Source organism: Hylobates moloch, unplaced genomic scaffold (genome assembly GCF_009828535.3).
Source record: "Hylobates moloch isolate HMO894 unplaced genomic scaffold, HMol_V3 SCAFFOLD_33, whole genome shotgun sequence".
NCBI lineage: Eukaryota > Metazoa > Chordata > Mammalia > Primates > Hylobatidae > Hylobates > Hylobates moloch.
Window position 1 is genome coordinate 2,592,918 of NW_026652308.1, and position 12,904 is coordinate 2,605,821.

General features: G+C 60.3%; 1 protein-coding gene across 2 annotated transcripts; it reads right to left on the reverse strand.

Moving 5' to 3' along the window:
- Positions 1-905: 905 nt before the first annotated feature.
- Positions 906-12,860, reverse strand: LOC116463314 (furin). Of its 2 annotated transcripts, none has more exons than XM_032146349.2 (16): positions 12,741-12,860; positions 8,487-8,822; positions 8,043-8,141; positions 7,839-7,934; positions 7,372-7,500; positions 7,185-7,261; positions 6,783-6,871; positions 6,092-6,264; positions 5,425-5,637; positions 4,857-4,957; positions 4,627-4,730; positions 4,417-4,534; positions 4,128-4,307; positions 3,586-3,710; positions 3,362-3,472; positions 906-3,117 (listed from the first exon to the last, which is right to left on the reverse strand). In XM_032146349.2, the coding sequence occupies exons 2-16, from the start codon at positions 8,661-8,663 to the stop codon at positions 2,525-2,527; spliced, it is 2,385 nt and encodes a 794-aa protein (XP_032002240.1). In that variant the 5' UTR covers positions 8,664-8,822; positions 12,741-12,860; the 3' UTR covers positions 906-2,524. The 2 variants fall into 2 exon arrangements, with proteins under 2 accessions (XP_032002240.1, XP_032002242.1); XM_032146351.2 differs by lacking the exon at positions 12,741-12,860 and adding an exon at positions 12,126-12,499.
- Positions 12,861-12,904: the final 44 nt, after the last annotated feature.

A 12,904-nucleotide genomic window follows, 5' to 3' on the forward strand; every position in this document is an offset into this window, starting at 1 on the left:
CCTGCCAGCCCCCCTGCTCCGCGCTGGGCCGCAGCCTCTAGCCGGCCGCACGGCCACGGAAACGGAAGGGAGGAGGGGGCCGGGAAAGAATGGCCCAGCCGAAAGCCGCCTGCGGCCCGCAGCCCCCAGGGCCCGGCAGCGCCCCGGGAACACCGGGAAGGGGCGCAAGGTGGGGGTCAGGAGGGGGAGCCCAGGGCGAGGCCCCAGGCAGATGCTGGGCCCAGGGAAGCCCAGGGTGTCCGCGGGTACTGAGGGGAGGGGCGCAGTCCTAGCACCAGGCCAGGGCCACCGCAGAAGAGGAAGAGGGAACCCTGGTCCCAGCCCTCCCCACCTCACGTTATTCCCTAAGGAGAGGCTCAGGCGCCAGCTTCCATTTGAATAAAATTTCCGAGTAAATATCCCGAACAGAGGCTGCTTCTCGGGGACAGATCCTGGTGGTTTTGTCCCCATCCTCCTACCCTCAGGCAGGGGCTTCCTGTCCCAAGGGAGACCTGGGGCAATCAAGGGGCAGGGGTTGGGGAGCAGAGAGGTGTGGAGTTTTCCATTTGGGACTCAGGCTCCCCACAGCAAGTCATCTTGATTCAGTCAGGCCCCCACCTTAGGCCTCAGCCCTATAGCCTGTGGCGGCCAGGTCACTTCAGCCCAGGAAGACACAATAGGCCCAGTTCTTCACACTGCTGGAAACCAGGACTTTGGGAGTGAAGTGCTCAGCTCCTGAGGACCAGAGGTCACCAGCCCCACCCCAGGGGGCCCCACTAGGGGCTGGCACATCCTCCCGCCCCTTGGAGGACTTTGGCCTTCTGACTTGGGCCCACATCCAGGCAGGCAAGCCACTGTGTAGGCCTAACTGGCCACCTGTCCTCAGCTGCAATGCAGGAGCAACGGTACCACACTGGAGACTTGGCCTGGTTTGCATAGTCTGCACGTTTAATCACTTTAAAACCTCTAACATCATCTTGTCATGTCCATTAAATAGAACCAACAATGCTGGGCCTGTTTAAATTACAAGAAAAAAATCACTGTGCACCAACCCAGTATCTTACAAAACCAGCCGGGCTGGCCACGAGGGTAGGAGGATGGGAGAGGAGGGGGTACCCCTGGGCAGGTGGCTGGGTACCAGGAATGGCTAGGGGAGACAAAGAAAAGGGGGCTCCCAGATGGGAGGGGACTGATTGTCCTAATGGGAGGGATGCAAAAGGCACGTCAGAAGAGGAGGTTTGAGGGGGCATGACAGGTCAGTGCTTTCTCCACCAGGGCACAGTGTTGGAGGGGGCTCAATGCCACCACCTGCCCACCCCTGGCACTTGGAGAGCCAGTGACCTATGAGCCCCCGGCATGGTGAGCCCCACTTGAAACACAGATGTCAGCCTGCCCCTCCCACCAGGACCCCCTTTCCTTGAGCCCACCTGGCTGGCCCGCCTCTTCAGGACTTAGGAGGGGCTCAACTATTCCTCACTCCTCAGCAACATGCTGCAGCCCCCACACCTCAGGGCCAGGGCAGCCAGGGAGGAGCAGGGCGGACGGTGGGTGTGTGAGAAGGTGGGTAGTCCAGCTGCTACCCCCATTAAAAATACAAAAACAAATCATCAGCATCTAAAGTGAAATAATCACAAAGTGAAAATATATCCTCAAACAGCCCCTGAGATCCCCACAGGGGAAAGCAGCATCGGGTGGGAGGCCAGAGAGGCCGGCTGGGCCACCGCCCCTCCCCACCACCCACCCAGGGGCTCCAGGTCTGTGAGTGCCAACAGCCCAGGCAGCCCGGGCTCAGAAAACAGGGACTTGGGCCCTGACGGGAGAGGCGGGTGCAAGAGAGGGGAGGGTGGTCAGGACACCAGCACAGCGTTCAGCCAGAGCTTCAGCCTTGGCTGCACCAGCCTGGTGGCCAGTGGTGGTGGAGGCACGGAGCACAGGGGTGGGTCATGGGACACAGGCCACAGGCCACATGCCACGTGCACACCTGGAGGCACCTGCCTTGCCTTGGTCCCTTCCTATGATGGCTGCTGCCGCCAAGACTCACCAGAGCTGGGGGACAGGGTGGAAGGTGCAGAAGCCCTTAGAGAGGTGGCCTCCTCCCTCAGATACCTCCTAGGCCAGCCCCCGACTGCCTGGATGGGACCATTATTGCTTTAGAGGGACAGGGAAGGGCAAGAGCTGCGGCCTGGGTCAGGAATCCCAACAAGCAAGGGCTGCCCCTCTTCACTCCGCAGGAACTCTGGCTGGGGCTGGGGCTGGGGCTAGGGCCGGGGCTGGGGCCGGGGCCGGGGCAAGCTGCCCTAAAGGTTTCACTCCTTTCTCCACATGGAGGGGGTGCTGAGGGTGGGGTATGGCCCTCCCCACGCCCCAGCTGGTCCTGGGCCCACCTCAGGTGGCCCGGTGGGCCAGAGGGTAGGATGGGAAGCAGTCTCCACCCCTCTTGCCTCCCAGCTGGGGTCCAAACCCAGTCCCGAGATAAAAAAATACTTTGGTGAATTAAAAAGTGCCCAAGGAGGGGATTGGCTTGAGGGGGTGGGCAGTGGGCTCATCAGAGGGCGCTCTGGTCTTTGATAAAGGCGGTCCTCTCGCCCCGGCCCTCGTCCTCTTCTGAGTCAGACGGGCACTCCTCCTGCCAGGCTTCAGGGGGCAGCCCCTTGTAGGAGATGAGGCCACGGTCCATGGTGTACACCTTCACCCCCCGAAAGCTAAAGCCAGAGCGCAGCTGCAGGACCAGGAAGACAGTGACGAAGACCAGCACGATGAAGGCGCAGCTGAGGCCGGCCACCACCTCAGGCAGGTGTGAGGGCAGCAGCCCTGCCCGCAGCCGCGGCCCCGCCTCCACGTCCGGGGGCAGCCGGGGTGGCTGCTGCTGCAGCGGGGACTCTCGGCTGCTCTGGCTTTGCCGGGAGCAAGTCTGCTCCACAGGGTCCAAGGAGGCGTGGCTGGGGCAGCTGAGGCAGTCTGTCGGGGCCGGACCCTGGCATGTGGCACATGAGGCATGGCAGGGGGCACAGACGCTGGCCCGGATGGTCTCCACGTCATTCTCGGTGCTATAGTGCGTATCGAGGACTTGGGGGGCGAAGCCTGGAGGGCAGTGCTGGACACAGCTCTTCTGGTGCAGGGAGAAGCCTTCCTCGCACACTGCCGGCGTGGGAGAGAGGGCAAGTGTGTGTCAGCTAAACAGACTGTAGCCCCAGGACCATAGCAGCCCCAAGCCAAGTCACCACATCCCCAGGATCCTCCAGCCCCAGGACTGTGGTCATCCCAAGAGCCCCAGGGGCTCTAGGTCTCTTGAGACTTTTTTCTCTTAGAGCTGGGCTTCAGGACAGGCACCCGCCTTACCCCAGACTCAGGCCCCCAAAGCCCAACAGCACCCACTACTGACCCACACAGGCCTGACTGGATGTGAGGGTCTTGCAGCCACTGCTTTCTGGAGGTACGGGCAGCCCCTCAGGGGCGGTGCCATAGAGTACGAGGGTGAACTTGGTCAGCGTCCCTGTTCCAGAGCGGGGAAGAGGCAAGAGTTGGACAGTGCTGGCACCACACCCAGCACCCTAGATCCTGCCAGCCTTCCACGTCGTACCCCTACCCCTCAAGTGCCCCCAGTACCATAGTTGTTGGCTTCGCTGGTGTTTTCAATCTCTAGGACCCACTCGCCAGAGGGATCCTCATCCCAGGAGTGAGTTGTCATGAAGGCCCAGTCATTAAACCCATCTGCGGAGTAGTCATGTGGCCTGGGGAGGGGAGTGCACACAGCCCTGAGGCCTCTGGGGGACCCCAAGCCAGGGACATCTAACCCACAGCACACAGGCCACACACCCTTCCCCCACGCAGACCAACCCCATGGGGCCAGAAGTGCCTGCTGGCTTGGCTGTTTCTCAGTGAGCCAGACGTGCTCAACTGGGGGATTCTAGAAAGGTACACAGGCACCGCACAAGGTGGGGCACACTACTGACATTAAATGGGTGCAAGCCAGGGATTCCTGCAACATGGGACAGTCCCACAGGACAAAACTGTCCCTCCCAAAATGCCAAGAGTGCCCCACTGAGTAGCACTCAGTGTCCCCTGGGCCGTGTGAGCGAGCAAAGGCGAGCACGCGGGCTGTGAGAGGAGGCGGCGCTGGGCAGGGAGGGCAGGGACAGAGCAAGCACCTGGCTGCTAGCAGGGTGGAGCGGGTGCCCATGGGGCTGACCAGGTGGATGGCCAGGTCGCCACGGCGATTATAGGACAGGGTGAGCCGCGCCTGAGCGTGCTCCAGCCGAATGATGTGGTTGGGCTCGCCCAGGCACGCGGTCACAGTCTTCCGCACCTCGAGCCGTTTCCCGATGTCTCTGTGCAGGAGAGCACCATGATGGTCAGCCTGGCCCAGAGGGACCAGCGGGCACCCCCTGCGACTCTCAGGCCCCACTGGCCCCCTCCCAGCCTGGGTCCAGCCCTCACTTGGGCTCGGTGAGGATGTCGATGATGCACTTCCGCTGGGGGGCCACTGTGGTCCAATTCTGGGCCAGGGCCACCATGGCGCCCGCGTCCAAAAGCCCATAGCCATATGAGTGGCTCACTGTGGGGACAGGGAAGGTGGGGTCAGCCGTGAGGCACAGAGTGCCTTCCACCTAACTCCACATCCAGCCTGCCGGGCCAGCCTGCCCTCACCTTTCCGGCCCACACCATTGGTGGCCCAGTCGTTGGCGTTGAGGTGGGCTGGCTTCGAGGTCTGTACCACCAGGTGCTGCATGTCCCGCCATGTGAGGTTCTTACTGCAAAGAAGGAAAGGGGAGGCTGGGGATCAGTCTTTTTTGGGAGCAGCTCTCCAGCTGCCCTAAGGGCTGCCCTACAGAGAGTGCTGGTAGGGACAGGGTTGCCCCTGGCCCCCACCCACTTACTTGGCCTCCAGGGTGAGAGCAATGATGCCGGCTGCTAAGGGGGCAGAGGCTGAGGTGCCCGTGTGAGACTCCGTGCACTTCTGCCGCAAGTCAGTCGTCACCTGCCAGGAAGATAATCATATTGGGGCCTGTGATGGGTGGAGGTGGCTAGAGGAGCCACCTGCCTACCCTCCCTCTGCATACAGGCCCTGGGCACCACAGACGGTATGGGGAGCCAGGGCCAAGAACCCTGGGTCCCAACTGCTGCCTTGCTAACTTGCTGTGGACAGGCTAATAACGAGCCCCTCCTGGGCCTCATTTTCCAAAGGAATAAGGGGGTTCAACTAGAGGTTGGAGACGAATAAGAACAATGTATGTTTTTAGGGAGAGTCTAGGCTTTTCAAAGGCTTCAGAGATGGCTCCATGGCCTCCAAGAACCTAGAGAGCCCCGGAGTTCATATTCCATGATGCCTGAGCCACTATCACCCAGCCACATGGGGGTGGAGGCAGACAGCCTCCAAAAGAGGGTGCTGGACAGAGCCAGCCAGCAGCCCCATTTCCCCAGCCCCCACCCCCAGGTAAGACTCACGATTTGCTTCTCATTCTGGTTGCCACTGCTGTAGGTCGTGGCCAGTGTGGACGAGCAGGCCTCGCTGTACCACGGCACGTTGCCAAACTGCGTGGCGCTGCTGATGGACAGCGTGTAGATACTGTTGGTGTAGCCGTCGCAGTTGCAGCTGTCATGTTCCCGGCCCCCGTTCCCCGAGGCCCAGACAAAGATGGAGCCCAGCCCTCCTCGGCCCTGTGGACAGAGTGGGCTGGGGTCATTCAAGATTGGGACTTGAGGGAGGGCTGGCAGGAGGACACTGCTGGAGAACTGGGAAGGCCGGAGCCTCATTCTCTGGGAACTTCCTGTCCCCTGTGAGATCCCTGGTGGATCAAGTACGTATCCAAATATGTCTATCTAGGCACACAAAAAATCAGACCAGGAGGCCAAGGCGGGAGGATCGCTTGAGGCCAGGAGTTTGAGACCAGCCTGGGTAACATAGCAAGACCTCATTTCTAAAAAAAATTTGTTTTTTAATTAGCCAAGTCCAAGTGGTATATGCACTTTACTCTTCCTCTGTCCCTTAATGTTTCAATAAACATGCTTTGTGTAAAGTTAAACATGAGAATAAATAAACCAAAAAACACGAGATAGCTACGGAAGACAGCACCCAGCCTGCCCCCAGGGGCTGGACAGATCCCCACCTCACCTGGCTAACCCCACGGAAGAAGGCCTCCTCGGCGAGGCGGGCTGGCCCATCCACTGTCTTGCCGTCATCCTCGGGGCCCCAGCTGGCACTGTAGATGTGGATGTGGTTGGGGTTCAGGCCCAGCGAGCGTGCCTCCACTGCATCTGTCACCTCGCCATCCAGCATGCGCACCCCTGGCCATGAGGGGGGGGCACGAAGAGGGATGCTGCATGGGTCCCGCTGTCAGGGCCCCCCCACCCCAAGGAGCACACCCAGCCCTGCACCCCAGGGGATAAGCAGGGGAGGGTGGAGGTTGATGCTGGGAAACCCTGAACCCCCAACTACCTGTTTGCCTCTGCCTTCCAAAGACAAGACCCAGAGAAGGAAAAAGAGAACACCTCCTGCCCCCAACCACACATTCTGGACTAGAAAGAGTCTCTGGTTCCCAAAAGAGCCTGGTCATCAAGGACCTGCCACGTGAGGACTCACAATGGGTCGTGAGGATTTCAGGAGACTCCTGCTAGGAAACCCTCACTCCACAGGGGTCCAGGTCTTTCAGTCTTTGACCCTTTGAGAACCCTCCATGGAACAGCCACATGATCGAAGGATCCACAGTGGGAAAGTGGCAGGCATTGGCCAGATGGGAAGCGGGCAGGGAAAAATCCCACTGAAGGGCCCTCCTGAAGACAGGGTGGCCCAGGCCCACACTCACCTCCAATGCGGGCATTGTAGGCCACACCTACACCACAGACACCGTTGTTGGCCACCGCAGCCACTTCCCCCGCACACCGTGTGCCATGCCTGCCAGGGCCAAGCACGTAGCATGAGTAGGACAAATGGGGTGAACAGGGCCTGGCAGATGTGGCCTGAGGAGCACGAGGGATCCACACATCCGACACCCATCATCCCCTGAGTGCCCAGCCCGTCTCCCACACTCCACTGGGCCTGTGACCGTCTCCACTCTGACCAAGCCCTCCCTCAGAGCCCCAGGTGGGCCAGGATTGTGGAAAAAGCCTCAGCCTTTTAGGCAGGGCACATCTCACCCAGGCTCAGCCCTGTTCCTTAGTGGAAGAAAGGAGAAGACAGGCAGAGGCCGCGGCCTGCCACTTCTTACCTGTTGTCATTCATCTGTGTGTACCGAGGCTGGGGATCAGGGTCCTGGTCATTGACATCAAAACTGGCCCCAGGATCCTAAGAAGGATTTGGCCACCATCAGGAGAAGGCTGACCTCACTGATAGAACATGACAGCCCCTAGACACACCTCACCAGGGATCATGACCTCCCTCCCCCGCTTCCTCACATAATTGCCTGCCAAGTCCGGGTGGTTCTTCTCGATGCCATCGTCCAGAATGGAGACCACGATGCCGTGCCCTGTGTAGCCCTGCGCCCAGGCCTCCTTCACATTCAGGTCCCGCTGAGTGACACCAGACTGTGGAGACACCCACCCCATCACTTATGAGACATGACTGGTTTTGTGAGGCTAGGGGCATCTTGAAGAATCCCCTTGCCACCCTAAAACCTCCTCCTGTACCATCCCTGCTCCTGAAAGGCCGCCACTGGCTGTCTGGACTCCATGGGAATGTAGAGGACTCTGGGAGGGCCACCCCTAGGCCTGCTTATTAGGATGGGCCAGGGAGAGACTGCCCAGCAGGAGGAAAGGAAAAGAATCAGAGGAGGCCTCGAAGTCAGCCTCCTCCATCCAAGAGCTCATAGTGGGTGGATGGTGCATCTGGGGAGGAGGTCCCAGCAGCCAAGAAGGCCGCGTACCAGGTACCACTGCTGAGGAAACTTGGGGTCTGTGGGCTCCTGGTACACGTCCCGTTTAGTCCGTCGCTTTGCCACCTGCTGTTCCAGCCACTGTACCTGCGGGGGAGTGAGGGAGAGATGGTGTGGGTGGAGCAGGAGGCGAGAGGGGCTCCTGAGAGCAGGAGGGGGAGGGTGGCAGCAGGAGGGGGCTGGGGCCACACTCACTTGAGGCTCCCTCTGCAGCCGGCTGTGCCGCGGGCGGTGAGGCGACAGGGACCGCTTCGTCACTCCTCGATGCCAGAAGTGGTAATAGTCCCCGAAGATCTGCAATAGAGCAGGGAGACTGAGCTGGGCTTTCCATCTGTCAGTCCCCGGGGAGGCGGGGGACGGGGGTGGACAGCGGCTTCATGGGAGGCTCTCCACGGTCGGGGGTGCGGGGCATCTGCTCCCTGTCCAGGACCCAGCAACATGCAGAGGCCATGAGGACTCACTCTCACTGGGATATGCTGCTTGCCTGAACCACCTGTGCTTTGCTCATGGCCACCCAGCACATGCCGGCTACCCAGATGCCCCTGAGCAAACAAGGCCAACAGTTCCTGCTCCCCGGTACCAGAATCCCTGTCTTCTCTGCTCCCACCCGCTGGCAGTGTCCTGTGGGAGAACACCTACCTGGCCCAGGTTGAGGAACCCATGCTTCCGTGCCACGCTGTTGGCCACCGTTGGGCCTCCAGGGATGCGCACAGCCCACGTGTTGGTGAAGACCCTGTGGCCCTGAGCATGAGCTGCTAGCAGGACCAAGGTTCCTGTTGCTGCTACCACCCATAGCAACCAGGGCCTCAGCTCCATGGGGGGGACAGGTGGCTGGGACCCTGGAGCGCCCGTCTCCTTGGCCTGGTCACAGGGCCTCGGCTCCCAGGTGCCTGCTCACTGCCTGTGGCCCGGGGCTGACTGGTGGGGGCATGGGGCCGAGACGGGCAGGGCTCGGGAGGGTGAGGAGTGCCGACTCTGAGAGGAACAAGAGGGGAAAAGGGGAGAGAGGGTCAGTTCCTCCCCTGCCATGCACTAAAGCTGCCCTGCCCACCCCAAGTTTCAATTGGGGCCTGAAATGAGATCTGGAGGAGAAGGGTAAAAAAATTAGTCCTCCCCAGAAGAAATCTAGCCCCCAAGGCCAGCCAGATAGATGGACAGATGGATGCCCTCACAGTCCCCCCCAGTCCTTTCTCCATGCAAGAATATAAGAAGTGTAACAGAAGGGCCGGGCATGGTGACTCACTTCTGTCATCCAAAACTTTGGGAGGCTGAGGCGGGTGGATCACCTGAGGTCAAGAGTTCGAGGCCAGCCTGGCCAACATGGTGCAACCTCGTCTCTACTAAAAATACAAACATTAGCCCAGTGTGGTGGCGGGTGCTCGTAGTGCCAGCGACTTGGGAGGCTGAGGCACGAGAATTGCTTGAGCCCAGGAGGTGGAGGTTGCAGTGAGCCAAGATCGCGCCACTGCACTCCAGTCTGTGCGACAGAACAAGACTCCCTCTCAAAAAAAAAAAAAAAAAGTGTAACAGAAGAAGCAGGATGAAGACTATCAAGCCCTGAGTCACTCAAAATCAGAAACAGCAAATGAATATTCACCATGATCAAGGTAAAAAAGATGCATTATAGAGCAGTATGTACACATAATCCCATTTTATTTTTTAAAAACTATTTATACACGTATATTTATACAAACTAAAACAAAATCTGGAAGGACACACGCTAAAAAATGTTAACAGTGGTTCTCTCAAGATGGTGAGAATTACAAGTAATTGTTATTTTCTTCTTTGTGTCACTGTATTCTCCAAATCACCTAGGTATATTTTACATAGGAATAAGATGTTGGCTTTTCAAGGTTTTTAAGTGAATGGCATCTATACAACTCACTAGGGTTTCCTAGTTCAGCAAAGCAGATTCAGCCATAGGGAGTTATTTGCAAAGCCCCACAGCTCCTAGGAAGAAAATGGGTGACCCTAAATGGGATGGTGCTTTTAGGGGCCATGTCCTGAGGGGGTGCGGGGGTGGAGATCACAGAGGCTTCACCTCCCTCTATGGCTGAGATGGCCGCTATCAGCAAAGTCAGGGGCCCAGGCTCGTTTTTACAGTTTCCTGGGGAACGCTGGGGCCGCCAAGCCCTGCCCTGCCTGGGCCTGGAGGCCCCCAGCTGCCCCCTTGCTTGCTCCACGCCCACCAGCCTTGCGTAATCCGAGCCCAGAAAGCCAGGGCAAACACTGGCTGCTGAGCCAGGAGCGCCAAGGTGAGGCTGAATCAATAGCCCGAGTGTTGTTTTTCCTCCTTCAGCAAACAGACGGCGGGACCTCTCTGCCCAGGGCCACATAACTGTCCCCACATAGGGCCCCTGACTAGCCAGAAGCCAAGGCCCTGGAGGAAGGGGGGAAGCTAGTGGAGGTCCCAGCAGTGCTGCTGGGGGTATCCCAAACAGTGCCAAGCTCCCTGAGCAGCGGCAGGGCCCTGGATGCCCTTACCACTTCCATAGCCAAGGCCACTCTTTGCCAGATACCAAAAGGAAGACATCCCAGCTCACGTAGGCCCTGGGGAGCTAGAGAGGCAGGCTCACCACAGAGAACTCCTCGCTTCTCCAGAGGCTGCCCTTAGACACAACTGGCCTCCCGGACTGCTGCAGTCCCACCCTGCAGGCTGGGGGTACTCCACACACAATTCCTGGAGTATTTTCAGTTTGGACCAAAATAACCTGACAGCTGATAGCAGGAGACATCTACAATACCGCTCCTGCACATCCCTGGGAACCACAGCCCCATGGTGCTTTGGGTGGTTGGTTCCAGAAAGCTGGCCTGATCAATGGCTGGGCAGCTAGGTGCCCCAGCCCTAGGGGATGGAGGGACCGCCCCCTGCCCCAAGTCCCTCATTTAACAGAGGATGTGGGACCCTGGGGGCAGAGCCATATAGGAACGGGGCCTCATCTCTCTCCAGTCTCTTGCTGCCACAACAGCTTCCTCTTGGGTCCAGATGTCATGCAACCACCCCCCTGCCCCCACCACCACCAACCACAGTGCTGTGAGTCCTGCTGGAGCCCCCAAATCGAGGCTGGGTTCATCTGGGTCTAGCCCAGATTCCAGCACACTGTAGATGGAGCTGCAGCTGCTTGGCGTTAACAGTGATTAACCAACTATTTAATTACCTTGCAGCACTCGGAAAGAAAGCAGGCTTCAGGCGCAAGTGAACAGTCCCCCCAAAGAAAGAGGGCCAGCCTCCTTCTATCCAACAACCCCAGCCATGGTGAGGGGTGGGGATGGCTTCCAGAAAATGAGACCCCCACAGACGGCTCTGCCACAGCATGTGGGACAAGGGATGATCCCCGAAAAGAGTAAGAACTGAAAACAATGAATGAATGGGTTTCTCCCCACCCCCATCCCAGACTCTGACTCACCCTCTAGTCCCAGTTTGTCTCAAACCTGGAGGCTTGCTGTATTTCTCAAGATCTTGTTTCACATGGGACTCTGTTCCAGGCTGTGGCCAGAGAGAGCTGTGGGTGCTCTTCCTGGCTGTGTTCTTGGGCAAAGCCCTTTTCTCCAGCTCCAGAACCTCCCGACACAGAGAGCCACTCTGGGCCACTCAAATTGCGCCTTACCCCAGGACCGACTGCTGTTTCTCAGACACTGGGGGTCTGGCTCTGACACAGCCACAGAGCAGGCCACGGGAGGGCCACTCGGACACCCAATCAGTCTCTCCCTCTAGCAGAGACACCACGCGGGGTCCTGTTACCAGCCCTGGGAGGCTCCCGTGAAATTATCGCTCCCAGTCCCTGCCCACTATTTGCTGGATGATCTTAACAAGTCACTTCCTCTCCCTGGGCCTCAGTTTCCTTGGTGGAAAAACTGCTGGACCAGCGGCTTTCAAACTTTTTAAAAAGCCACAGAATCCTTTTTAAAAATCAAATGCTCCGTAAAAGCCCAATATAGGAAATAGTAAAACGAGGGCTGCCCTGCTTGAGAAGAGGCCAGGCTTGGCTACTCTCCTATGCTGTGTCCACACCTGCTCAGCACCCGCCCTCACCACGCCATATCACCTGGGTTCTCCTCGCACTTCCCAAGTCAGAATAGAAATCCCAACACTCTCCGGTGGATGAGGGTCTGCACCCCAGGGGCCAGGGGGTAGAGGATGATGGGAAAGCGGGTTCTGACCAGACAAGTGACTGCCGTCAGACCTGTCTGGCAAGCAGGCCGCCCCTCGGTCCAGCCACCCCGCGGGGGCACAGGGGCCTCGGCCAGGCCGCGGCAGAAGGCAGCCCCGGGACCTACCTGCGCCGGCCGCCGGCGCCCGGGGATCCCGCACCTGAGTCCTCGCCGCACAGGTGTGAGGGCGGGGGCGAGGCCCGGGCGAAGGAGCCCCCGCCTCGCCCCCGGCCGCTCCTCCCCTACCCGGGCGGAACGCAGGCCCTCCTCGGCCGCGGAGTGGGCGAGCCGGCGGCAGCCCCCGAGGCAGCGGGGAGGCTGGAGCACCCGGCGCCTGCAGAATTTTCTCCCCATCCCGCCCCCAGCAGGGGCCCCGCAGGCGCTTCCTGAGGTCAGAGGGCTCGCCCTGACCCCACGCGGAAAAGTACCGGCCAGGGCCGGGGGGCCCAGACGGGCCCGGCGCGCTCAGGTGGCTGCGGAGCGCCCTGTCTGCTCCCGGCAGCTCCACCCTCGGGGCCGGCCCCGGGGCCAGTTCCCGAAAGCCAGCGGGCAGCCGGGCCCCGGGGGACCCGGGTCGGGGCTGCATCGGCGCCAGTGCCCCGACCCTCCCCGGCCCGGACACCCGGGCCGCGGAGCCCGCTCCTGGGGCAGAGCGGCCCGGCCCGGCCGGCTCCCCTCGGGCCCGGCTCCCAGGCGCGCTTGCCTTCCCCGGGCCCCGGGCCCCGCGCCCTCGCTGCTTACCCTGGGGAGCCCGGGCGGGGAAACTTTTCCAGGCTACCGCCGCGGCGGCTCGGGCGCCCCTCGGCCGAGCGGAGAGCCCGGCGGCGGGGGCCTGGGCTCGGCGCGGTCCCCGCGCCCGGCGGCGGCGTCACGGCGCGGAGGCGGGGAGGCGCGGCGGCGCGGCC

Excerpts from the sequence above, each read along its gene's own strand:
- LOC116463314 (XM_032146349.2), bottom strand. The coding sequence starts at position 8,663 with ATGGAGCTGAGGCCCTGGTTGCTATGGGTGGTAGCAGCAACAGGAACC. Across the intron at positions 7,262-7,371 it reads CGGACTTGGCAGGCAATTAT|GATCCTGGGGCCAGTTTTGA; the intron begins GTGAGGAAGCGG and ends AATCCTTCTTAG. Across the intron at positions 3,473-3,585 it reads CAGCGAAGCCAACAACTATG|GGACGCTGACCAAGTTCACC; the intron begins GTACTGGGGGCA and ends GCTCTGGAACAG.